Genomic DNA, 25872 nt, shown 5'->3' on the forward strand with positions numbered 1-25872 from the left:
AGACAAGATTTGCTTAGAATTCCGTGGCATTATTTTATAGTATGAAGAATACAATTGAACAAAGCTAAATAAAATAAAGGATATTTTCTCCAAACGATTTGAGCGAGTGCGCACATGCGGCTATTCAGTGTTGAGCGGTTAACAAAGAAATAGGTACTCCTATATGCTTAATTTTGTCATGCTCGTCTTCCTCCTCTTCTGAGGAGGAGTAGATGAACGGATCGGAGGACCAATATGTAGCATGGTAAGTGTTCATCTTGAATTTATTTGGAAAAGAGAACACTGAACGAACTAACAAAAATAACAAACAACGAACGTGAAGCTATATAAGAAAATGTGCTGACACAAGCAACTAACATAGACAATCACCCACAACCCACAATGACAAAACAGGCTACCTAAATATGGTTCCCAATCAGAGACAACGACTAACACCTGCCTCTGATTGAGAACCATATCAGGCCAAACACAGAAACAGACAAACTAGACATACAACATAGAATGCACACTCAGATCACACCCTGACCAAACAAAACATAGAAACATACAAAGCAAACTATGTTCAGGGCCTGACAGTACCCCCCCCTCCCCAAGGTGCGGACTCCGGCCGCAAAACCTGAACCTATAGGGGAGGGTCTGGGTGGGCATCTGTCCGCGGTGGCGGCTCTGGCGCTGGACGTGGACCCCACTCCACCATAGTCTTAGTCCACTTTAGTAGCGTCCTTTGAGCGGCGACCCTCGCCGCCGACCTAGGACTGGCAACCCTACTAAAGGGCCCCACTGGACAGACGGGCGGCGCCGGACAGAGCCGGACAGACGGGCGGCGCCGGACAGACGGGCGACTCGGGCGGCGCCGGACAGACGGGCGACTCGGGCGGCGCCGGACAGACGGGCGACTCGGGCGGCGCCGGACAGACGGGCGACTCGGGCGGCGCCGGACAGACGGGCGACTCGGGCGGCGCCGGACAGACGGGCGACTCGGGCGGCGCCGGACAGACGGGCGACTCGGGCGGCGCCGGACAACTCTTCTTAAGTCTTAAATTCCACTATTAAAACATGTTTTACTTTGTAACATTTATTTCCTTTTAGCTGTGGATTAATTTATGATCCAACCTCTGCAGGTTACTGTAAAGGATTCCCACACCATTTGGACAGAGGGGACAGAGTTTAGATTAGTGGTGATGAATTCAGACATTTTCTCCCTCATTGTTGACACAAATTCCTCATCTGTCAATAGATAGTTGTTGAGTCTCCACTGTTTAGTTCTGCTTGTGTTGACAGGTGGGGAGAAAATGACTGACAGGGGGGCGTGGTCTGAAATGATAATGCTATGAATCTGAGAGTCAATCACATTCTCCATTAGAGATTTTGATAAGGAGGTTGTCTATTCGTGAATACGAATTATGGAACTTGGAACAAAAAGTATATTCACGAGAGTGGGGGTTGACTAACCGTCATACATCAGTCAATGTCAATGAACTCTACTGTTCTTTGAAAGCAGCTGATAAGGCTCCATCTGCTGGAAGGGAACGACTAGAGAGGTCTACTCTAGGATCATTGACCAGGTTAAAGTCTCCTCCCAATAGAATGGGGTCCCCAGCAAGCGGTGATATGAACATAGCTTGTGCTGAATTAGGAGTATACATTTTTACAAGAGTACGTGTTTCATTTTGTAAAAAAGCCTGACAATACAAGATTAGAGATTCTTTAAGCTACTAAGATACTGACACGCCTAGCTGCTCCATTAACTGGTGCTGAAAATACTTTAAAGATGAATTCTCATTAAAAATGTGTGTTTCTTGTAACATGGCCACATCACAGGCTAGGGATTTCAAATGAGAAAGTATTGGACTTTATTCAAAATCCCATTCACGTTCAATGAAATCAGATTTATATAGTATTTGATTCCATTTGTGACAATGTGTATAATATCCGCCTTAGCGTAACCATCATAGTAAGGAGAGAAAGGACTCGGTATCAATGTACTATTGTTTGTATTCTGTACCAGTAGGGAGGGAATGTGGAGGGAACACACATGACAAACAAACATAAAAGGATGTCACGAAGCAAATAGAAAACACGAAACAAAAGTTCGATCGATGCCCTATCCAGCTCTTATTCGTGAAATAACAGGTGTATGCGCTGCTATCCACCATAGCCAGACCTCTTATTAAGGTGGATTTGTTTCACCCTCACTGTGCTCTAGGTGGGCAGGGTAACCCCCAGACCAATGCATTGTTCGAGACTGCATGGCAACCGTGCGCAAACGAGAGTCAAAACGAACCCACCAGTTTCAAGTCTACACCAAAACACTATTTGCACAAATTTGTCTCCGGTATTGCATAATGTATTGGCCTGGTAAGCTGGCTATAGCCATATTTTAGAGTGCCATTAAATGCATTTATAGCCCTTTTTCTGTATATATTTTACCAACACTCAGTCAATACAAGGGGAGAAAAGTGACAATCTCAACAAAAACATTCGAGACTAGTGCAGTCCTTCATCGCCTCATTAACTTGCCCGAGTTATTTAAAAAAATGTCGGGGAGCTGTAAATTCAAGTTATTGACTGCATCTTCTGCGCTACTGTAGATACTGTATGTTTCTTCCCATCTATGGTGACGATGTGCCTGGCTGCATACAGTAGGGGTGTGTGTCCTGAAGTTTCTTCTTGATGTTGGCTTACTCCACGCATTGTAGTTGAAGCTCCACTGGGAAATCATGGTACACATGGAACGGTCTCCCTCCCCAGATCAGCTTCTCCTTCTTGCCTGTAGCTCTCATGATGTTTTGTCAGTCACCCCACTGTAGCAGGCGTATGTAGTATGCACACGGTGGTTTGGGTGGGTTTGAGCGGGATCGGAAGCCTCTGATGTCTCTCCACCTCTGGTACTGGGTCAGTCTCTTTCATGTCCAGAATGTACCGGAGTATCTCATCCATCTCATATCTCATCTCATCCAGCAGGCTCACCTGAACCAGGTTATTCCTCCTTCCACGCGATTCCAGGTCGATCACCTTAGCATTCAGGTGGTCCCGGTCTTTAAGTTGTTTTAGGTCTTCTCCGTCAACAGAGTCTCTTCCTTGCTTACTCTGTTCAGCACGGCCTTGGTGTCTTTTTAAGTTCTTTAGACTCGTCGAGTCCATCAAACATCTGCTAGAATGATATCTTAAGTTTGGTGACCTCCTCAGTCAGGTGCCGTGCCCAGCACGACATCTCCTCCTCGGTCATAAATTGTTCGGTAGGACACCAATCTGTATATCGTTTCTTTGCCGTTTGCCCGGTCTGCTGTTGGACTCCTCTACCAGTCATTCGTCAAACTGTGTACAAAGCACAGTTTACAAAATAGAAGAGGGCTTTTGAGGGTGTTAAAGAGGCTATATTTAGCTGAATTTCAACATCTGGAATGGGAAAGAAACTAGCATGCTATTCCGTGGTATCATGTAATCCTGACTAGACATATTTTGTAACAACGTGATGTTGCCCTTCAAATGGATAACTTGAAATAACAACTTAAATAAACAAAATACAGTTTTTATTAGCTTAGTGGTTATAAGTATTTAGGCATATCATGTGAAATAGGCCTTGTGAAATATTTGTCAAAAGCGCTAGAGATACTGTTGCATGTAGCTCTAGATTATTTATGGATTGATCATATAAAAATGTCAAAAACATTATTTTAACTCCAATTCATATTGCATGTGGCGCAGGAATCACTGACTAGCTGCATTTTTCTATTATCAAGACACCTGCTGTTACCTCTTAAATGGTTAGGACAGCTAATGAGGTCTTCTAAATATCTGTCAACTAAGTGTGACTCTTATGACTAAAGACAGTTCATGCATAGCTTTTACTTTTACCCATAACAATAGGAGTAAAATGTCTCTATTCTCAGCAATTTTCTACTCTGAGACACTATGTGTAAACGGGCCCTGGTTCCCCCAGTTCATGTAATCTTATTCATTGAGATGTAAAATGCATAACTGTTCCTAAAATCAGCACTCCTACCCTGAGACACTTGATATATATATATACGCCACCAGGTGCACATCTATCAAATTGGCATCATCTTGAAAATAAATATGAAATACAAATTCTACTAGCATTAATAATGATACAGTGCTAGTGATGGTTTAAAAGTAAATATCACTGCTGCTCTAGGATGAATCAAAGACTGATTCTTTGAGTTCGGTTGTTTGGACTGAAGCATGTGATCGTTTCGACAGCTGCAGGTCTCAGTCAAAGCAAGCAACTGCATTAATTAAATGTTACAAACTGTTATTCGTTTCCATTGAATGCTTTGACTGATGCAGCTCTCAGTCTCCAGGTGTACCCAGATAGTCACCAGCTCCAGGGGTCAAGACTAAAGCCCTTTCTCAATTCCTCTTTGTTTCCTTCTCAAAACCAATTGAAGAAGAAGATCCAAGGGGAGGGAACCTTGGACATTCTCATCCAATACAGTTGAGTAGGTGAGGAGATCAGATGTGAGGAATCAAAGATAGACAAATTAGCATACAGCCTAGAGTTGTCTTGTGTTCCCCAGCCCTGCTCTCCTTCTCCCTGGGTCTCACCTCCAGCTCCCTGAGCCTCTCTAGGAGCTCCCTGCTGCTCGCCGGCTCCTCCAGGTATGGCTCCACATCGCCCTCTTCTGACTCAAAGGCCTCATCACAATCTCTCAGCTCTGTCTCCTCAGACTCCATTACTACCTGCAGTGCAGAAAGGACATTCAGGGACACGGCTAGTAACGGTGCAGGGTTAAGTTGCCCCTAGAAGCTGATCTTGGGTCAGCTTTGCATCCGGCTAAGAATTAAGGTTAGGATTGGGAGAGGGGTCCTGAACCTAGGGGAAAATTCACCCTGAAGCATAGAGAGAGGTTGGGGACACGGTTACCATAGTAATACAGAAGCCGGGTACTAATGTCATTGCACACAATAACAACATCAATATTTCATGGGGATTTGTCATGGTTTCACACTTAATCCAGGGTGATAATTAAAAGAAGCTTTTATATTTTCACCTACATTTCACCTTTCCACCCACTCTGATTTTGGTGACGGAGACTGTTTTCAGTAGTGATAGTGACAATGAAAACTGGATGAATTGAGATTTAAATAAATGCTGTACCTGAATAAAAAGCTGTACATATTAATTTTTAACACTCATGATCACACATGCATGACAATCACATTAATAAGGCAGGGGATGATTCTCTAGATATAGTTTCATTTGATCACCAGGTCACCATGGCTGGGCCAAAGGCGGCGAGACAGAAGCTCTGTGGTTTATAAAAACTTGCCAGACTCACTTTCCATCCAAGGTTTCAGAGTCCTTTATCAAACCATCAATCACGATCATGTGAAGGTGAGGTCTCGTGATTTATTCGGAAAATAATAGAGTTATTCAGTAGAAGAACATTTGAGTTTTAGTCTGAAATACATAATACCACTACATTTAGGCCCTACTTTGAGGTTTAAAAATAGAACAGTTGTGTCTTCACTCTTCTCCCCAGTTTTGTGCTTTTTTGGGAAACGCTGCCACCTCAGACCCTAAACCAACCAACCAGTCTATGGTATCCAGAGGATGGGCGGTAGACAGGGCCAGTAAATTAAAGCACAGTCACCCCTATTCTAACCCCTTTCTCTGCCCATCCAAAACAACCTATTGACCCCTTTCAAGACGGCCAGAGGTATCTGAAGCGTGGACTACGTGGGGCAAACTGCAGTCTTCTCGCCTGTATGGGATTCCACAGAGTTTTAAATGACTGATTTACATATATAATGTGTTATAAAAAGGAATACAAAGATTAATAATGATGGAGGACAAAGCAGACATAAAACAAGTATGGGGTGACAGAGAAGTAAAGAGAAACTCTCTCAGTTGAAGAATACATGAGGTACCGCTTAGAAGCACACTTCAGAGAGACTATTTTGGTCAGTTAAGGGAAAAAGTTAATCCTTTGCATAACTGCCAGTGTTGCGACAGTCTGCAGTAATTGTCAGTTTATGGTCCAATGCAGCTGATCAGAGCTGAGGTAACTGTCTTTAACCAGGGGATTCATTTAAGGAGGGATAAAAGTGAACATGAGGCTGTGTGCCAGAGTCTGATGCTGCACTATATGGGGCAGGGGTGGGCCATAATTTTGTCTCAAGGGCCACATCGGGATTTCAAAATTCTATGGAGGGCCGCACAGATTGTTTTTGTCAAAAACAATTTGCTGGCCAGAAAAAGGGCTTTTGAAAATATAGGAGATCCATTGTAATTTCTCCAAATTTTGTAACTACTTTTAGATTTTCAAGTGTGCCCTGGAGTGTTTTTTAACCCAACATAATAATCCCCCCCCTCAAATACGGGTTTTGCTGTGGTCAAACCCGTGGACCGTAGTTTGCCAACCCCTAATATAGGGAGTAGGGTGCCATTTGGGACGCACACAGAGAGGCCAAAGAGTAGGCCAGACAGAGAGCACTCTCGGGGACATGTGATGGGTGCCACATGCCGGCTTGGATCAATACACTGCCGCCGCTGCAGCCTTTCCTCTCCCATGTATCCCTCTTTCTGAGAATCCAAAATAAACAGGGCAGTTGTATAATCAGACTTGCGTAGGTAGAGGCTAATTTTCACAAAGTCACATGAAAGGTAAAAGGGAACATTGACATTTTGAGTGTTCATTCACCTTTTCCTATCGGTCTGCAGATCAGTGCTCTTTTCCCTTCTATTTCGTGATGAGGTCTGTCTGTTGACTTGATAGAGCTTAGGGGTTGGGTTTTGATTCAGCTAAGAATTCAAATAGTGGTTAAAAAATTACTAAAATAGACTCAGGTGAAATAGACTGAGTAGAATAGACAAATAGACTCATGGTGATGAATGTGTGTGTGTGTGTGTGTGTGGGGTGTAGGAGGGGGTACCCACCTGTCAGGCTGGCTCTACAATGTGCAGAAAGGACAAAGTTTAGTTATGATGGCCTTCAGACCCGCTCCACAATTCACCTGAGAAACACATAAAAAAGGACAAAACTTTAGTCTCACGGTCTCCCCCGAGTTAACTATTTAGTTTAACATACATCTTCCGTGAAAAAAAACACACCAAAAAACAACATTGTAATCCCCCAAAATATAATTCTAAACATTCTTTCACTATTTTCACAGCCATCCTCTTTAAGCACTTGCCATAGCATGTGGCACTTAGATGTGACACAAGACAAACCAAAAAAACAGCCAGTCCACTTCAATGACATTTACAGCACCCTATCCAAATAAACCTGCAAAACATTCTCTATCCAACCCTACAGATAAACAACTGCATCCAAACTACAAAGACAAGACACTATGTGACATTAGGTTCACTTAACTGACCCTCCCGTTATGCTAGCCCTGTCTGGCATTTCCAAATCACCAGATATAAAGTGCTACATCTTCAACCATTTTGTCCACCTTTTCAAATAAAAACCTTATAGCAATAAAGCTCATGTCCATTCCCCACTATGGGATTTATAATGAGTTCATATGAGTTAACAGATACGGTCATGAACTGATAGTACCTCAGATGGTTAAACCAGGACACTACAATGCATTGTTTCTCATTAGCTCAAACCCTGCACCTAACTCAAAGCTCAGGGTTTGCGACATACCTGCAGAGCTGAATTCCAAGTGGTTAGTCTACTAATGGTTATGTGGGGGTGGTAAGTTTAGAGATGGTTGCGGTTTGAGATCTGATTGGGAGCGGATCGGATGTTTAGGCGTCGGCCTGATGGAATGCACAGCCTTTGAGAGGAATTTGTTGACACAAAACAGCCAAATATGGAAGCTTATATTACCTATTGAGAGTGAAAAGCTGATTCATCACTAGAGTGAAAGCTGATAGATCAGAGTGAAAAGTGAGAAACGAAGGAAGACTAAAAAAACAACAAACTGCAGTGAAAGATTCTTGGCAGGAATTTTCTTCCTCTCCCCCTCTCCACACCCTGTTCCTCTCACCGTCCGTCCCATGTCACTTCTGACAGGCAGTTCCCCATCTCATCCTTCCCTGGACTCCCTTGGACCCCTTCAGGTGCCAATGTTTACAATTAGATAAGCATTTGAGAGCATCTGCCCTATCCTCCCAGGGTTCCCCTCTCTAGAAAGCACAGACAGGCAGGGCTGGCGCTGCCAGGTGGGATGTGTTTTCACACCACCAAACAGGTGCTTCAGAAGAGCCCCTTAAAATCTGTCTCAGTCTTGAAATCAGCTGCTGCCTCCCAGACATTACTGTTAACCCCCCCACCAACCATGTTAGGGGAATGCCTTCTGTACAGGGCAGAGGGAAAGAGAAGGTTAAAAAAAAGATTGTGGTGGAAATGGTGTTGTTTTATCAGCCCTGTCTCCCTTCAAACCTAACAAAGATAATCCACCACACACAAAAAAAATAGACACCGCAAAGATGCTTATAACATAATTGAATAATACTGATCTATCTATGCAGCAGAATGTTAGGCTACATCTTTCAGTAGATAACCTAATAACAGTGCTCTCTCTACAGTGGGCCGTACGTATAACCTATCTAATCTCTGATCTACAAGGTAAACTCTACAGTGAATGAGGACCCGTCTTATGACTACAGACACTAATTGCTAGGGTTAAGCTATAGCCTCACGTGCCAGGTTTCGATGGTGAACAAGACAATATATGGGCTGAACCCAATGCTGGGATCCTGTGAATCATTACAATGATAAAATGCCCTGAGGAGTCAGCAGACAATGCATCGGAATGAGGACCAGACCTATGAGGCCTGACTTAACCAGCAGCCTCCGCAGCGTTGGGGCTAGAGAGACTAAAACCACTCTGTGTCACTGTGCACCTGGAGGCTGGAGAAGGGGGGTAGGCAGGCTGCAGGACATTATTTCAGCGTGAGTATCAGGGAGGGTAATTCCACTATTGTCTGCCAGGAGTGGGCATCAGAGATGGAGGCTCAGTGGGTTCGCAGGTTGGTTTTTCAGAGAGTGGGTATGTGGAGTCAACACACAAAAAGAAAGAGGCATAAAGAAAGAAATACTGAACAAAAATATAAAAACGTAACATGCAACAATGTCAATGATTTTGCTGAGTTACAGTTCATAAGGAAATCAATACATTTAAATAAATTCGGCCCTAATCTATGGATTTCACATGACTAGGCAGGGGCGCAGCCATGGGTGGACTTGGGAAGGCAGAGGCCCACCCACTTGTGAGTAAGGCCCAGCCAATCAGAATGAGTTTTTCCCCACAAAAGTACTTTACTAGAGACAGAAATACTCCTCAGCACCCAGCACCCCTTCAGACGATCCCGCAGGTGAAGAAGGCCGATGTGGAAGTCCTGGGCTGACGTGGTTACATGTGGTCTGCGGTTGTGAAGCCGGTTGGATGTACCGTCAAATTCTCTAAAACGACGTCAGAGGCGTATTATGGTAGAGAAATTAATATTACATGATCTAGCAACAGCTGGTATACATTCCTGCAGTCAGCAAAACTTGAGACATCTGTGGCAATGTGTTGTGTGACAAAACTGCACATTTGAGAGTGGCCTTTTATTGTCCCCAGCACAAACTTCACCTGTGTAATTTTTTTTTTTTTTTTTCACCTTTATTTAACCAGGTAGGCAAATTGAGAACACGTTCTCATTTACAATTGCGACCTGGCCAAGATAAAGCAAAGCAGTTCGACACATACAACAACACATAGTTACACATAGAGTAAAACAAACATACAGTCAATAATACAGTGAAAAATAAGTCTATATACAATATGAGCAAGTGAGGTGAGATAAGGGAGGTGAAAGGCAAACAAAATATATATATAAATAAATAAAAATATAAAAAGGCCATGGTGGCGAAGTAAATACAATATAGCAAGTAAAAAAAAGTAAAACAAGTAGAGATAGTAGAGATAGAAAAAAGTAGAGATAGAAATAATGGGGTGCAAAGGAGCAAAATAAATAAATAAATAAATACAGTAGGTAAAGAGGTAGTTGTTTGGGCTAAATTATAGATGGGCTATGTACAGGTGCAGTAATCTATGAGCTGCTCTGACAGCTGGTGCTTAAAGCTAGTGAGGGAGATAAGTGTTTCCAGTTTCAGAGATTTTTGTAGTTCGTTCCAGTCATTGGCAGCAGAGAACTGGAAGGAGAGGCGGCCAAAGGAAGAATTGGTTTTGGGGGTGACCAGAGAGATATACCTGCTGGAGCGCGTGCTACAGGTAGGTGCTGCTATGGTGACCAGCGAGCTGAGATAAGGGGGGACTTTACCTAGCAGGGTCTTGTAGATGACCTGGAGCCAGTGGGTTTGACGACGAGTATGAAGCGAGGGCCAGCCAACGAGAGTGTACAGGTCGCAGTGGTGGGTAGTATATGGGGCTTTGGTGACAAAACGGATGGCACTGTGATAGACTGCATCCAATTTATTGAGTAGGGTTTTGGAGGCTATTTTGTAAATGACATCACCGAAGTCAAGGATTGGTAGGATGGTCAGTTTTACAAGGGTATGTTTGGCAGCATGAGTGAAGGATGCTTTGTTGCGGAAAAGGAAGCCAATTCTAGATTTAACTTTGGATTGGAGATGTTTGATGTGAGTCTGGAAGGAGAGTTTACAGTCTAACCAGACACCTAGGTATTTGTAGTTGTCCACATATTCTAAGTCAGAGCCGTCCAGAGTAGTGATGTTGGACAGGCGGGCAGGTGCAGGCAGCGATCGGTTGAAGAGCATGCATTTAGTTTTACTTGTATTTAAGAGCAAATGGAGGCCACGGAAGGAGAGTTGTATGGCATTGAAGCTCGCCTGGAGGGTTGTTAACACAGTGTCAAAAGAAGGGCCAGAAGTATACAGAATAGTGTCGTCTGCGTAGAGATGGATCAGAGAATCACCAGCAGCAAGAGCGACATCATTGATCTATACAGAGAAGAGAGTCGGTCCAAGAATTGAACCCTGTGGCACCCCCATAGAGACTGCCAGAGGCCCGGACAACAGACCCTCCGATTTGACACACTGAACTCGATCAGAGAAGTAGTTGGTGAACCAGGCGAGGCAATCATTAGAGAAACCAAGGCTGTCGAGTCTGCCGATGAGGATGTGGTGATTGACAGAGTCGAAAGCCTTGGCCAGGTCAATGAATACGGCTGCACAGTATTGTTTCCTATCGATGGCGGTTAAGATATCGTTTATGACCTTGAGCGTGGCTGAGGTGCACCCATGGCCAGCTCTGAAACCAGATTGCATAGTGGAGAAGGTATGGTGGGATTCGAAATGGTCAGTAATCTGTTTGTTGACTTGGCTTTCGAAGACCTTAGAAAGGCAGGGTAGGATAGATATAGGTCTGTAGCTGTTAGGGTCAAGAGTGTCCCCCCCTTTGAAGAGGGGGATAACCGCAGCTGCTTTCCAATCTTTGGGAATCTCAGACGACACGAAAGAGAGGTTGAAAAGGCTAGTAATAGGGGTGGCAACAATTTCAGCAGATAGTTTTAGAAAGAAAGGGTCCAGATTATCTAGCCCGGCTGATTTGTAAGGGTCCAGATTTTGCAGCTCTTTCAGAACATCAGCTGACTGTATTTGGGAGAAAGAGAAATGGGGAAGGCTTGGGCGAGTAGCAGAGGAGAGGGCAGTGCTGTTGACCGGGGTAGGGGCAGCCAGGTGGAAAGCATGGCCAGCCGTAGAAAAATGCTTATTGAAATACTCAATTATAGTGGATTTGTCGGTGGTGACAGTGTTTCCTATCTTCAGTGCAGTTGGAAGCTGGGAGGAGGTGTTCTTATTCTCCATGGACTTTACAGTGTCCCAGAACTTTTTTGAATTTGTGTTGCAGGAAGCAAATTTCTGCTTGAAAAAGCTAGCCTTGGCTTTTCTAACTGCCTGTGTATATTGGTTTCTAGCTTCACTGAAAAGTTGCATATCACGGGGGCTGTTCGATGCTAATGCAGAACGCCATAGGATGTTTTTCTGTTGGTTAAGGGCAGTCAGGTCTGGAGAGAACCAAGGGCTATATCTGTTCCTGGTTCTAAATTTCTTGAACGGGGCATGCTTATTCAAGATGGTGAGGAAGGCATTTTTTAAAAATATCCAGGCATCCTCTACTGACGGGATGAGATCAATATCCTTCCAGGATACATCGGCCAGGTCGATCAGAAAGGCCTGCTCGCTGAAGTGTTTCAGGGAGCGTTTGATAGTGATGAGTGGAGGTCGTTTGACCGCTGACCCATTACGGATGCAGGCAATGAGGCAGTGATCGCTGAGATCTTGGTTGAAAACAGCAGAGGTGTATTTGGAGGGCAAGTTGGTTAGGATGATATCTATGAGGGTGCCCGTGTTTACGGAATTGGGGTGGTACCTGGTAGGTTCATTGATAATTTGTGTGAGATTGAGGGCATCAAGCTTAGATTGTAGGATGGCTGGGGTGTTAAGCATGTTCCAATTTAGGTCGCCTAGCAGCACGAGCTCTGAAGATAGATGGGGGGCAATCAGTTCACATATGGTGTCCAGAGCACAGCTGGGGGCAGAGGGTGGTCTATAGCAGGCGGCAACGGTGAGAGACTTGTTTTTAGAGAGGTGGATTTTTAAAAGTAGAAGTTCAAATTGTTTGGGAACAGACCTGGATAGTAAAACAGAACTCTGCAGGCAATCTTTGCAGTAGATTGCAACACCGCCCCCTTTGGCCGTTCTATCTTGTCTGAAAATCTTGTAGTTGGGGATGAAAATGTCAGAATTTTTGGTGGTCTTTCTAAGCCAGGATTCAGACACGGCTAAAACATCCGGGTTGGCAGAGTGAGCTAAAGCAGTGAACAAAACAAACTTAGGGAGGAGGCTTCTAATGTTAACATGCATGAAACCAAGGCTATTACGGTTACAGAAGTCATCAAAAGAGAGCGCCTGGGGAATAGGAGTGGAGCTAGGTGCTGCAGGGCCTGGATTCACCTCTACATCACCAGAGGAACAGAGGAGGAGTAGGATAAGGGTACGGCTAAAAGCTATGAGAATTGGTCGTCTAGAGCATCTAGAACAGAGAGTAAAAGGACGTTTCTGGGGGCGATAAAATAGCTTCAAGGAATAATGTACAGACAAAGGTATGGTAGGATGTGAATACAGTGGATGTAAACCTAGGTATTGAGTGATGATGAGAGAGATATTGTCTCTAGAAACATCATTGAAACCAGGTGATGTCATCGCATGTGGGTGGTGGAAATGAAAGGTTGGATATGGTATAGTGAGCAGGGCTAGAGGCCCTACAGTGAAATAAGCCAATAAACACTAACCAGAACAGCAGTGGACAAGGCATATTTACATTAAGGAGAGGCATGCTTAATCGAGTGATCAATAAGGGTCCAGAGGGTAGAGGTTGGTTGGGGTCACGGCGATCCAGACAGCTGGCCGGATAGATGGCTATCGGTAGCAAGATAGCATAGGATGGAGGTCTATTTTTAGACACCTCGTGCGTTTCCGTCGGTAGATTAGTGGGGTTCCGTGTCTTGTAGAGGGGATCAATCCAATTGGCAAAATAGATATAGTGACCCAAGAAAAAAAATCAAAAAAAATTGTCCAAAATACTTATTAAGATAGCAGCCGATAAGACAGCTAACGATTAGCGGGCCCCAGGTGAGCGTTCAGGTAACGTCGCGACGGAGGTGCCAGTTGGGTAACTCCCTCGGGCAGATAACGTCGGCAGTCAATCGTGAAGGCCCGGTGGGGCTCCGTATCTGCAGCAAAAAAACCCCGGGTCCGGATAGGTGACTGTAGCCCAGGAATGGCTGATGGAACTCCTCAGCTGGCTAGCTCCGGAATAATTTAAGTTTGCTCCGGGATCGACGTAAGCCAATAGTCACACGGTTTGCAGCTAGCTAGCTGCGAAATCAAGGTGCAAATGTCCAGAGCCTGCGGCTGAAATCCGGGGAAACTGAGAGAAAAAAAAGGCCCGGTATGCTCCGGTCCGAGTCGCGTTGCACAAAAGTGCCGGTAGATTATCGAGCTAAAGGAATAGCTGATGACCACAAAACGTGGGCAGCTGAAACACCAACGCTAGCCAGCAAGCCGGCTAACTTCTGGGCAGCTTCAAATTAGCTTTCGGCTAGCTTTCGGCTAACTTCTGGTTAGCTTTCTGGCTAACTTCTGATTAGCCCCTGGTTAGCTTCACTGTGGATTTTCAGATTTGAGGTAAATAATACTTTTTTGTTGTAATTGGTGAGGCGGGTTGCAGGAAAGCTTTTGTAGTTGAGTTCTTGGATAATAAAAAAATATAAAAGATATGCGAAGAAGGTGTAAATATATATATACAGGACAAGACAGTACGAGGACAAAAATGACGTCTGAACTGCTAAGCCATCTTGGAAATGCATGATAATAATAATAGTAATAATAATGCTGTTTAATCAGCTTCTTGATATGCCACACCTGTCAGGTGGATGGATTATCTCGGCAAAGGAAAAATGCTCACTAACAGGGATGTAAACAAATTTGTAAACAAAATACGCTTTTTAATGTGCATATTAACATTTTCTGGGATCTTTTATTTCAGCTCATATAAAACAGGGGACCAACATTTTACGTTGCATTTATATTTTGTTCATTATACAGTGGATTCAAAAATTATTCAGACGCCTTGACTTTTTCCACATTGTTAAATTACAGCCTAATTTTAAAATTTATGAAATAGTTTTTTCCCCTCATCATTCTACACACAATACCCTTAAAACAGGTTGAAAAAAATTGCTACAAACTTGGCTCACCTGTATTTAGGGAGTTTCTCCCATTCTTCTCTGCAGATCCTCTCAAGCTCTGTCAGGTTGGACGGGGAGTGTCGCTGCACAGCTATTTTCAGGTCTCTCCAGTGATGTTTGATTGGGCTCTGGCTGGGCCACTCAAGGACATTCAGAGACTTGTCCCGAAGCCACTCCTGTGTTGTCTTGGCTGTGTGCTTAGGGTCATTGTCCTGTTGGAAGGTGAACCTTCGTCCCCAGTCTGAGGTCCTGAGCACTATGGAGCAGGTTTTCATCAAGGATCTCTCTGTACTTTGCTCAGTTCATCTTTCCCTCGATCCTGACTAGTCTCCCAGTCCCTGCTGCTGAAAAACATCCCTACGGCATGATGCTGCCAGGTTTCCTCAAGATGTGACGTTTGGCACTGAGGACAAAGAGTTCAATCTTGGTTTCATCAGACCAGAGAATCTTGTTTCTCATGGTCCTAGAGTCTTTAGGTGCCTTTTGGCAAACTACAATCGCGTTCTTGGTCACTTCCCTGACCAATGCCCTTCTCCTCCAATTGCTCAGTTTGGCCGGGCAGCCAGCTCTAGGAAGAATCTTGGTGGTTCCAAACTTCTTCCATTTAAGAATGATGGAGGCCACTGTGTTCTTGGGGACCATCAATGCTGCAGACATTTTTTGGTACCCTTCCCCACATCTGTGCCTTAACACAATCTTGTCTTGGCGCTATAGACAGGCGTGTGCATTTCCAAATCATGTCCAATCAATTGAATTTACCACAGGTGGACTCCAATCAAGTTGTAGAAACATCTGAAGGATGATCAATGGAAACAGGATGCACCTGAGCTCAATTTCGAGTCTCATAGCAAGGGGTCTGAATGTCTAAACCTGTTTTCGCTTTGTCATTATGGGGTATTGTGTGTAGATTGATGACGATTTGCATTTATTTAATCCATTTTAGAATACGGCTGTAACTTAACAAAATGTGGAAAAAGGGGTCTGAATACTTTCCGAATGCACCGAATATACACAGAAATGACGATGGGGAGAAAAAGGTGTCATGACAGAATTGGAGGAGAGAAAGTGGTATAGCAGGAGAAAAGAAAAGGGGAGTAAGAAGAAAGAGATATACCAATATAGAGATGCAGACAGAGTTGTAAATTGTGGGGGTGGGGAGGTGGATTTGACTACCCCGTCTGAACGCAAATCAAAAAGAATTCTACCCTCGGGGGCATTTCTAAGCTCCTGCCAAGAGCCCTTGCCCCCTCCTTCCACCCCCCACCCCCCACCCACCCCAACTTGGGAGCTCTCCTTTCCCTAAAAGACTGGGTTAGGGTACGATCACAGAAACTAGAATATTAATCCACACTCCCATGCATGATAAGTCCCATTCCACTATAATTAGCTCATCAAAACAACTCAAATATATGCAAACGTTAATTAATCGTGTTTCGGGTGGGTGGGAGGGGGAGTGATCGGAGCTGTGGTTTACAGATTAAAATCAGGTGCTTATAGGGGTTAAAAATAGAGCAGATTAAACAATCAATCAGTCAAACAATAACACATTTGATCCAAGGGCCCTTTGAACATGGCAGGGTAAGAATTCTGCACGTTCTCCAAAACAAGCCACCATCTGCTGAAATGAATTGGTCATGACAGCGGGAGAAACTCCTGGAAAGGGCATAGAAGAACTAGAGTCCGAACTGTACAGCTACAGGGAAAAAAGTTATCCAAGCGTTTTAAGAAAACCCTATCCATTACTAGTGCAATTATTGAGCTGTGTCTGTTTGCTGTAAATCACAGGGTGAACTGCAAAGTTTGGAAAACACTAAATCCTTCCCATCTTTAAACTAAAAACAGAGGCCAACATTAACAAAGAATTACAATCTTATCAAAGAACCCTCAGACATCACTCATCAACCCCCTCTCTTTCATCTTTGCCAACTCTGATGGGCACAAGGACAGACAACCCCCACATCCATGTTTCTCAGTTTTTTTGCCCTCCCGCTGTCACGCTTGCTATCCTCAAACTCCCTGTCATAAATCGACCAAGGCGCAGCGTGCATGTAGTTCCACATCTTTTAATTAAAATGAAACAGAAACAATCAAAAAACAAACAGGTAAATCGCAAAGAACGTGACGCAACCGAGGTGCAAACAAAACACACACAGAAAATAATTACCCACAAAACACAGGTGGGAAAAGGATACCTAAGTATGGTTCTCAATCAGAAACAACGATAGACAGCTGCCTCTGATTGAGAACCACACCCGGCCAAACACATAGAAATAGAAAACATAGAACAAAAACATAGAATGCCCACCCCAACTCACGCCCAGACCAAACCAAAATAGAGACATAAAAAAGGAACTAAGGTCAGGGCGTGACACCCGCGTCACTTTTTACACAGATCTCAGCTAAACATAGAATCACATGGTTTATTCATCTCTCTGTGACCGCCGGTAACTTCATAAAAAAGTTGACTACAAATACAAAGTTGCCAATGTCTTTGCAATTGATGTAAACAAGTGATGTATGAAAACCGAGATGACTGCATTCAAATAAACAGTAGGCTATAGGCCTATTTCAACCATATTGAAATACATTACAAGGCCAGTGTCTAAAGCTCCCCCATCTTGATCAACTTTACCTCAAAAACTCCTCAGAGTTTGAGCTCCTGAGAGTTACAGCCTCTGTCTGACTGAGTCAGTGCTGTGACATTGCAGTAGTCAGCAAATTCACCCAACCGAGCGTAGCGGACCAGAACAAAACATAGGCCGGGGCAGCTGAGGAGCTATAAAAACCAGACCCCGTTGGTCATTAATGAGACATAACCTCAAATACCTCAGACTAGCTTATCAACAGAAACAGCATCTGTTTGTACTTTAGTGGAGGACCCACTGTGTCCTCACTTCACCAAGAGATATTTTAGAGGCTTTGTGAGAGTGTTGTAAAAACGAAAAACTCATTCAAGGTTTTTAGGCTCTTTTGAGCCCTTCTGTCTCTGTGAAGGTTGGTTGGCTGTTTTTTGAGGCACATGACAAAGTTAGCTGTATCAAACTCTGCTGACAAGATGAGTTACAGATGTGTCCTCAAAGTTATGGGCATATCATCAAGGTCACGGTTACGGTGAGATGTCTAGCTCTTTGAACATCCCCAACTGCATGGCATACATACCCAACACTGGCCAGCCATCTGGCATGAATACCGCATGCTTAGAGGACTCCTGAAAAGGGATACAATACCGTGGAGTGGGTCTCACATTTGAGGAGACCAACAAATCAATATAGTGTATGTCCCAACTGGCACCCTTGTATTCACTTTATAGTGCACTACTTTTGAACAGAGCCCATTGTGCCATTTGGAACACACACTTGGCCTTTGTTCTTTGTAAAAGAACAGCAAGCACTAATTAGTCCAGCTATTAAAACAATTTAGCACTCAATACCTAGTGAGAATTGAGAAGTCAAAGTTGAGTTGAGGCACACACAAACACACATGCACTCAAACACCACCCTCATTGCTAAGCCTTATGTCAACACACCAGTGTATCAATTCCCCAGGGCTTATTACAGTTTAGCAGTATGACGGCCCACCCACAACACAACACTGGTTAAACAAACAATCCAGTGATTTTAACAAAGAGAAATACACATACGGAAAGATCATGATAGAGCTTGGTATAGGGTCATGGCGTGGGGATGGTATTGGTATAGGGTCATGGCGTGGGGGTGATATTGGTATAGGGTCATGGCGTCGGGGTGATATTGGTATAGGGTCATGGCGTGGGGGTGATATTGGTATAGGGTCATGGCGTGGGGGTGATATTGGTATAGGGTCATGGCGTCGGGGTGATATTGGTATAGGGTCATGGCGTGGGGGTGATATTGGTATAGGGTCATGGCGTCGGGGTGATATTGGTATAGGGTCATGGCGTCGGGGTGATATTGGTATAGGGTCATGGCGCGGGGGTGATATTGGTATAGGGTCATGGCGCTGGGGTGATATTGGTATAGGGTCATGGCGTGGGGGTGATATTGGTATAGGGTCATGGCGTGGGGATGGTATTGGTATAGGGTCATGGCGCTGGGGTGATATTGGTATAGGGTCATGGCGCTGGGGTGATATTGGTATAGGGTCATGGCGCTGGGGTGATATTGGTATAGGGTCATGGCGCGGGGATGGTATTGGTATAGGGTCATGGCGCTGGGGTGATATTGGTATAGGGTCATGGCGCTGGGGTGATATTGGTATAGGGTCATGGCGCTGGGGTGATATTGGTATAGGGTCATGGCGTGGGGATGGTATTGGTATAGGGTCATAGCGCGGGGGTGATATTGGTATAGGGTCATGGCGCTGGGGTGATATTGGTATAGGGTCATGGCGCTGGGGTGATATTGGTATAGGGTCATGGCGCGGGGATGGTATTGGTATAGGGTCATGGCGCGGGGATGGTATTGGTATAGGGTCATGGCGCGGGGATGGTATTGGTATAGGGTCATGGCGTGGGGATGGTATTGGTATAGGGTCATGGCGCGGGGATGGTATTGGTATAGGGTCATGGCGTGGGGATGGTATTGGTATAGGGTCATGGCGCGGGGATGGTATTGGTATAGGGTCATGGCGTGGGGATGGTATTGGTATAGGGTCATGGCGTGGGGATGGTATTGGTATAGGGTCATGGCGTGGGGATGGTATTGGTATAGGGTCATGGCGTGGGGGTGATATTGGTATAGGGTCATGGCGTGGGGGTGATATTGGTGTAGGGTCATGGCGCTGGGGTGATATTGGTATAGGGTCATGGCGTGGGGGTGATATTGGTATAGGGTCATGGCGTCGGGGTGATATTGGTATAGGGTCATGGCGCGGGGGTGATATTGGTATAGGGTCATGGCCTGAGGGTGGTATTGGTATAGGGTCATGGCACGGGGGTGGTATTGGTATAGGGTCATGGCACAGGGGTGGTATTGGTATAGGGTCATGGCACGGGGGTGGTATTGGTATAGGGTCATGGCACGGGGGTGGTATTGGTATAGGGTCATGGCACGGGGGTGGTATTGGTATAGGGTCATGGCACGGGGGTGGTATTGGTATAGGGTCATGGCACGGGGGTGGTATTGGTATTGGGCCATGGCACGGGGGTGATATTGGTATAGGAGCCTCTTTTCGCTGTTTTGCCCATATCCCTCTAAGAACAGTCACGTCAGAGCTGCAATTGGCAATAATTGTAATGTGTGTAGTGTATTATAAGAATGCCAAAACCCATTCTAATCTATAAATAGTAGCTTTAAGCTTTGTTGAAACATCTTATACACATTATAATATCATGCTGCTGACTAAGTAGAACAGAAACATCAAATGAAGCCTGCAGTGCCCCCGTCCCAATGCCCCAAATATGGGTTACTCCCCCTGCGGGAATCTGGTTATGACTACGCCAAGTTGAGTATTTGGGGCTAGTAGCTTATCTATGCCAACTGGTGACTCCCGGTCACGCACCCCTTTCCACAGCAGCCCAGCTGTTTCATCCTGCTCCCCCTCCCCCGTCATCATGTAGAGAGCTTCTGATCACCGCCCGCCACAACAAAACCCAGGCAAAAGCCTGCCAGCCAGGGGATTAGCAGCCCGCTGACAAAATTAGACACAGAGAGAAAAAACAACCATACACACACAGACACAGAGAGAAAGCATGTAAAAACATTAACCTAAATGCTATTGCGTACACATGCAAACGTGTACACTGACACACATTCTGCATGCAAAAATTCGCTACAACAGACACGATCTAATAAACACATCCACATGCATACAGTCCACATACACAAATGTGCACAACGAAGTACACATTATGCACAAAATAAGTAGGCCACCATCTTCTGAAAATTCACAAAATAAATACTCACACACGATAAACAAAGCACACCAGCCCACGTCGACAGAGCTCCGCATTTACAGATCTCTGGCAAAAAATAGCATCCCTCCTTTCTTCCAGTTCATCTCCACTCTTCCCTGATCATCACCTCATAGGGAAAGCACCCTGTCACAGCATCCTAGACGTTCCAGAGCTCCTGTGTGGGGAATGTCTGGGATCAATATGGAATAAACCCTATGAACATACGGTAATGAGAAAATGTCCCAAGCACAGAGCGCCTCTGCCAGCCAGTCACTGCTCCTAGTCCCAGTGTCAGCTGGGCCAGCCTCGTGCTGCAGTTACAGCCTTTCTCCCCACCAAGAGAAGAGGCAGAGGAGGAGGTAAAGAAGGGATGTGTGTCGTCTCTAGAACTCTCTCTATCTGAGGCTCAGTGCTGAGACGTCAGGGCCATCCTAGTGCAGCAGTAGCAGTGGTAGCAGCAGCAACGCTGGCATATTGTGTGTGTCTGCAGTAGCGACTGTCATTGTTCCAGAGGCCGAGCAGAGAGAGAGAGAGAGTGTGAGTGAGAGAGAGAGAGAGAGCACTAGCCAGAGCTAAAGCACATAAGAGCATGTACTGTAATAGACAGAGGAAGGGGTAGAGCGAGTGAAAGAGAGTTAAGCCCTCCTCCACTCAGACAAACCCAGGCTACTACACTACAACAGCTGTGGACGAGCCCACGTGCGCTCCACCTCCTCCTCTCCTTGTGCCCAGAATTAACTCTGTAGTTGCTAGCTGGCTGAGAAGGAGCAGAGGAGTGAGGGATGAGCGAGGGAGGGAGGGGGATGTCATAGAAAGAAAAAAAGGGGATATTGTTTCCAAAAGGGAACAGTGTTAGCCTATAGACAAAGCCTGGGGAGGGGAGCTGCTCCACAGACATTTGAGCTGTACGGGAGGGGGGACAGGGAGCTGTCAGCTAAGAGGATTTCCAGCCCCTGAAAACGAGTCTGCAGTCAAAAAAGTCACACAATGAAATTAATGGGGAAGTAGAGCACTCCTAACTGAGAATCGATGATGTCAAATGTTTCGTTTTTATCTGTCAGGAATAAGAGGAATTATAAAACTGAAGGGAAGGGGCGTGGAGGTTTCCTACACTACGATTGTAGATTAAACTACGTCTTTCATCTATTGAGTAACCGCCAGACTTTTTTATTTGAGATCTATTAAAATATGAAATATGGTCACGGAATCTAATGCTATCAATGACCTTATAGATTAATAACTAAAGGGGTGAAAGGTGAATGTGTTTTATGAGAGCTGCCGGCAGCAGAGTGTTTTTCCATGCACCATACGTGGAGGGTGCAGAGATGGAATTAGACTGATGTAGAGACATGTGTCGTCACACCAAGACAGGTGGCTACAACCTGCCACCATCTTTACCCTAATAAGTGTGTGTGTGTGTGTGTGTGTGTGTGTGTGTGTGTGTGTGTGTGTGTGTGTGTGTGTGTGTGTGTGTGTGTGTCCGACTGACACTATAGCCTAATTACAGCTCTGGAATGCTGGGTATTCATTGGTACTCTGTGGTCCTGACTCCTGGGCCCACCCTGCTGCTGTCACACCCACCCATCCACCCACCACAAGACTGCCCTTCCTCCTCCCAAGGAACAATGACATACTATGTAAAATAGGGAATTGACATCTATACTACTCACAATGTTTGGAATCTACCTTTCACTTAAACTGACATACCACACTTACATACGCTCTCCTATAAAGATTACATTTCCTGTAAAGACAATTTATTCTAATGTGACCCTCTTTTGGTCCTGTTGTCAGACAGCGTAGTGGGTTGGAATCTTGGCATTGATTCACAGTCCATGAGGTACACTATCGTTCAAAAGTTTGGGGTCACTTAGAAATGTCCTTGTTTGAAAGAAAAGCAAGTGTTTTCTCCATTAAAATAACATCAAATTGATCAGAAATACAGTGTAGACAGTGTTGATGTTGAGGCATCTGTTTCTCAAACTAGACACTCTAATGTACTTGTCCCTCTTGCTCAGTTGTGCACCGGGGCCTCCCACTCTTTCTATTCTGGTTAGAGCCAGTTTGCGCTGTTCTGTGAAGGGATTAGTGCACAGCGTTGTATGAGATCTTCAGTTTCTTGGCAGTTTTTCACCGGGAATAGCCTTCATTTCTCAGAACAAGTATAGACTGACAAGTTTCAGAAGAAAGGTCTTTGTTTCTGGCCATTTTGGGCCTGTAATTGAACCCACAAATGCTGATGCACCAGATACTCAGCTAGTCTAAAGAAGGCGAGTTTTATTGCTTCTTTAATAAGCACCACAGTTTTCAGCTGTGCTAACATAATAAGAAAATGGTTTTCTAATGATCAATTAGCCTTTTAAAATGATAAACTTGGATTAGCAAACACAACGTGCCATTGGAACACAGGAGTGATGGTTGCTGATAACGGGCCTCTGTACGCCTATGTAGATATTCCTTTAAAAATCCTCAGTTTCCAGCTACAATAGTCATTTACAACATTAACAATGTCTACACTATTTCTGATTCATTTGATGTTATTTTATTGGAGAGAAAAAAATAAGCTTTTCTTTAAAAAACAAGGACATTTCTAAGTGACCCCAAACTTTTGAATGGTAGTGTACGTTGAGATGAAAGAACAAGGAGAGAAAGTAAGATGTCTTAAGGGTCGTACAGATCTCACCGAATGTGGATCTCCCATTTGTCTTCCGATCGTTCAGTGCGCTGTATAAAATCGGTTCTCAATTGGTGTGTTCGAGCCCTTAGAGCCTGACCATTCTTAGATCACCCTCTATCCATTTCCTTCCCTATGGTGGAAAAGAGAATGGAATTCCGTATGAAACCTCCTCCTGTGACCAAAGCACCTCTCGGGGTAAGCGAGAACTCGTGTCTGGGGGGTGGGGGGGTGATAGTGGGGTCAGATGGGGAATGTTTTACTTTGAGGCGTTGTAGTTGAAAGAAGAAGCTCAGTAGATGTTTATAAACTCAAACATTCTCTGTTCTTGAAGAGTTAAAAAAATGCTTGTTTTGTCTCCCCTATACGGTTAGCGTGTGACTAGTGTTGTCCTCAAAAAGGTCCTCTTCATTACACACTGTTGACTGTGTATTGTGGTTCGTCTCTCACTACTCAAGGGGCAAATGGTAGACACACCACAGAGACTGTTTTAATACCCAACTGTCTGGCAGGGTCAACAAAGCTCTTGCATTAAAAACAAGACTTGAAAACCCCCAACACTACTCAGTCAAATGGCGTGCGTCATCAACATGGTACCCCAACATGGCTGGCTTTCTTCAAGGCCCCAAGGGAGGCAGTGAATAGCCTCTTATTGGAAAATACACATTTAGCCAAGCTAAAGGGTTCCTAGCCTGAGCGGCTAATTCAACTACGTGGCTCAGACGTATATTGTGGGTCCCAAATAGCACTCTATTCTCTTTCTAGTACACTACTTTTGGCATGGGCCATAGCGGTTTGGTCAAAAGTAGTACACTATATGGAATAGTGTGCCATTTGGGCCACATTCACGGTGTGGCTCTGGGTCTGACGCTAGTCACTGTAGCTGGCTCAATAAGCTCCATTACCCATACACTTGTTCCGACACACCCCCACTGAGTCATTACTGAAGCATTCAGTCACATGCCTCAAGACACGCTTTAAATCAGCTGCCATCTACTGGATTCCTAGAGCTCACCATGTACGAGCCATCCATCATGTAAATCTAGGCTACATCGACAAGTAGGTATGGTCAATAAAATATTTCTGCCTATAGCTAGGTTTCCGTCCAATTGGTGACAGATTCATGTGAAAATTCAAAAATCTGCATAAAAACATAACGCGCATTTTCCCACCAGAGATGTGTTTCCATCTAATTGACTTGTTGCAGATAAAAAAAAGCCTGTGCATGATGATGTAGTGCACATAAAATAACTTCTGCTTAAATTCCCATGTAATGAATAAGTACAAGTTAAATGGGTTTTTATTGCATTTTCAACTCTACTGATGATTTTGTCACAACAAATGTTGCTTTATATAGCAAATGTGCACATTCTGGTCTTAGCACGTGTGCTCTAGCCAACAGCTAGCAGATACAGTGTGGTTAGGCTACTTACTACATGATGAGATTATTATGTATGAGAGCTAGAAAATGTTTATTTGTCAAATGGCAGCCAAGCATCGATTATCATGTCACCAGAATAAAACCATTAATATTTATTGGAAAGGAGCATCAAGCTCATCACCTTGCACTTTCACAACCATGTGAAGTTCATCATAACTTATTTAAACTGTAGCCTAATAAACTGCATGCTTTTCCGTGTCGTAGCGGGAGGATCACACACACACACACCATATCATCGCGTGACTCCAAGTTTACTTCTATACGTTATATCAATATTTGTGTATAAAAAGGGGTTTACACTGCCATTTCTCACATAATTAATTTTACAGATACAAAAAGATCCCACCTTGTCTAGCGTATATTGTTTGTCGACATTTGGAAAGTTTACTGACGAATGTGCTGTTTCCATCAGGCCGGTCGTGACATTTCATCCCACGCAATTTACTTGCATAAAAAAGTTGGATGGAAACCTAGTTTAGATCAGCAAATGTCCCCCAGAACAGGTGAATCATCAGTTTGAGAATGAACATCAGTAACAATAACACACAACTGTTATGGATAGAGATCTTTTTAGTGTAATAGGATGACAGTTCTGACGCTCCATGATCAGCAATCAATCAGCACCTATGGTTTGTGCATTACAGTAGGAAGAACTGCAATAATAAGACCTGTTCCTCATGTGGACCGACTCAGACAAACAAAAGCCCTAACAACACAAAGCCAAAAACGACAAGCTCACTTCCCTTTTCACAACGGCTTCATACCAACAAAAACACACCCGTCAGCAAATTTTGTTTCATCATGTTTGTATAGTGCTAGCACACACTAAACATGTGCGTGTGTTTGTGTGATAAAACTGTGTGAAAAATGTAATCATCACACTTCCCTCATTCTACAGTATGGCTGGCTCTCTTCTCTGTCTCCCAGTCGAGGGGTGGGATTCCCCTGTATCACATCATCCCTGGGGGGTAATCAAGCCAAGTCATCTGATAAACAAGACGAGAAACACTGAGTCCCCACCCAAAGTGGTTAATGAAGAGAGAGTGAGATGGTGAGATTAAGAGGAAACGAGAGTAGGGTAGATGTCGAAGTAGCCTACAGAAAGTGAGTCAGAGCTAATCAAATAATATTAGATATATATCCTGGTGTAATGAAGCCACTCCAGGGACCAACAAGGACACAGA

At 44.4% G+C, this 25872-nt stretch overlaps 1 protein-coding gene across 4 annotated transcripts in view; it reads right to left on the reverse strand.

Moving 5' to 3' along the window:
- Positions 1-25872, reverse strand: part of LOC129845933 (nck-associated protein 5-like) — a 120373-nt gene that overhangs the window by 34460 nt on the left and 60041 nt on the right. For 2 of the 4 annotated variants that reach the window (XM_055913926.1, XM_055913913.1), the window contains exons 3-4: positions 6905-6981; positions 4570-4704 (exon numbers count right to left, since the gene is read on the reverse strand). In XM_055913926.1, the coding sequence (XP_055769901.1) occupies positions 4570-4698 (129 nt within the window). In that variant the 5' untranslated portion in view covers positions 4699-4704; positions 6905-6981. Of the gene's footprint in view, positions 1-4569; positions 4705-6904; positions 6982-20583; positions 21246-25872 lie in introns of those variants that run through there. The other 2 variants (XM_055913919.1, XM_055913934.1) reach the window with 2 other exon arrangements.

The sequence above is a fragment of the Salvelinus fontinalis genome, chromosome 3, assembly GCF_029448725.1.
Source record: "Salvelinus fontinalis isolate EN_2023a chromosome 3, ASM2944872v1, whole genome shotgun sequence".
In the NCBI taxonomy this organism is placed as follows: Eukaryota; Metazoa; Chordata; class Actinopteri; order Salmoniformes; family Salmonidae; genus Salvelinus; species Salvelinus fontinalis.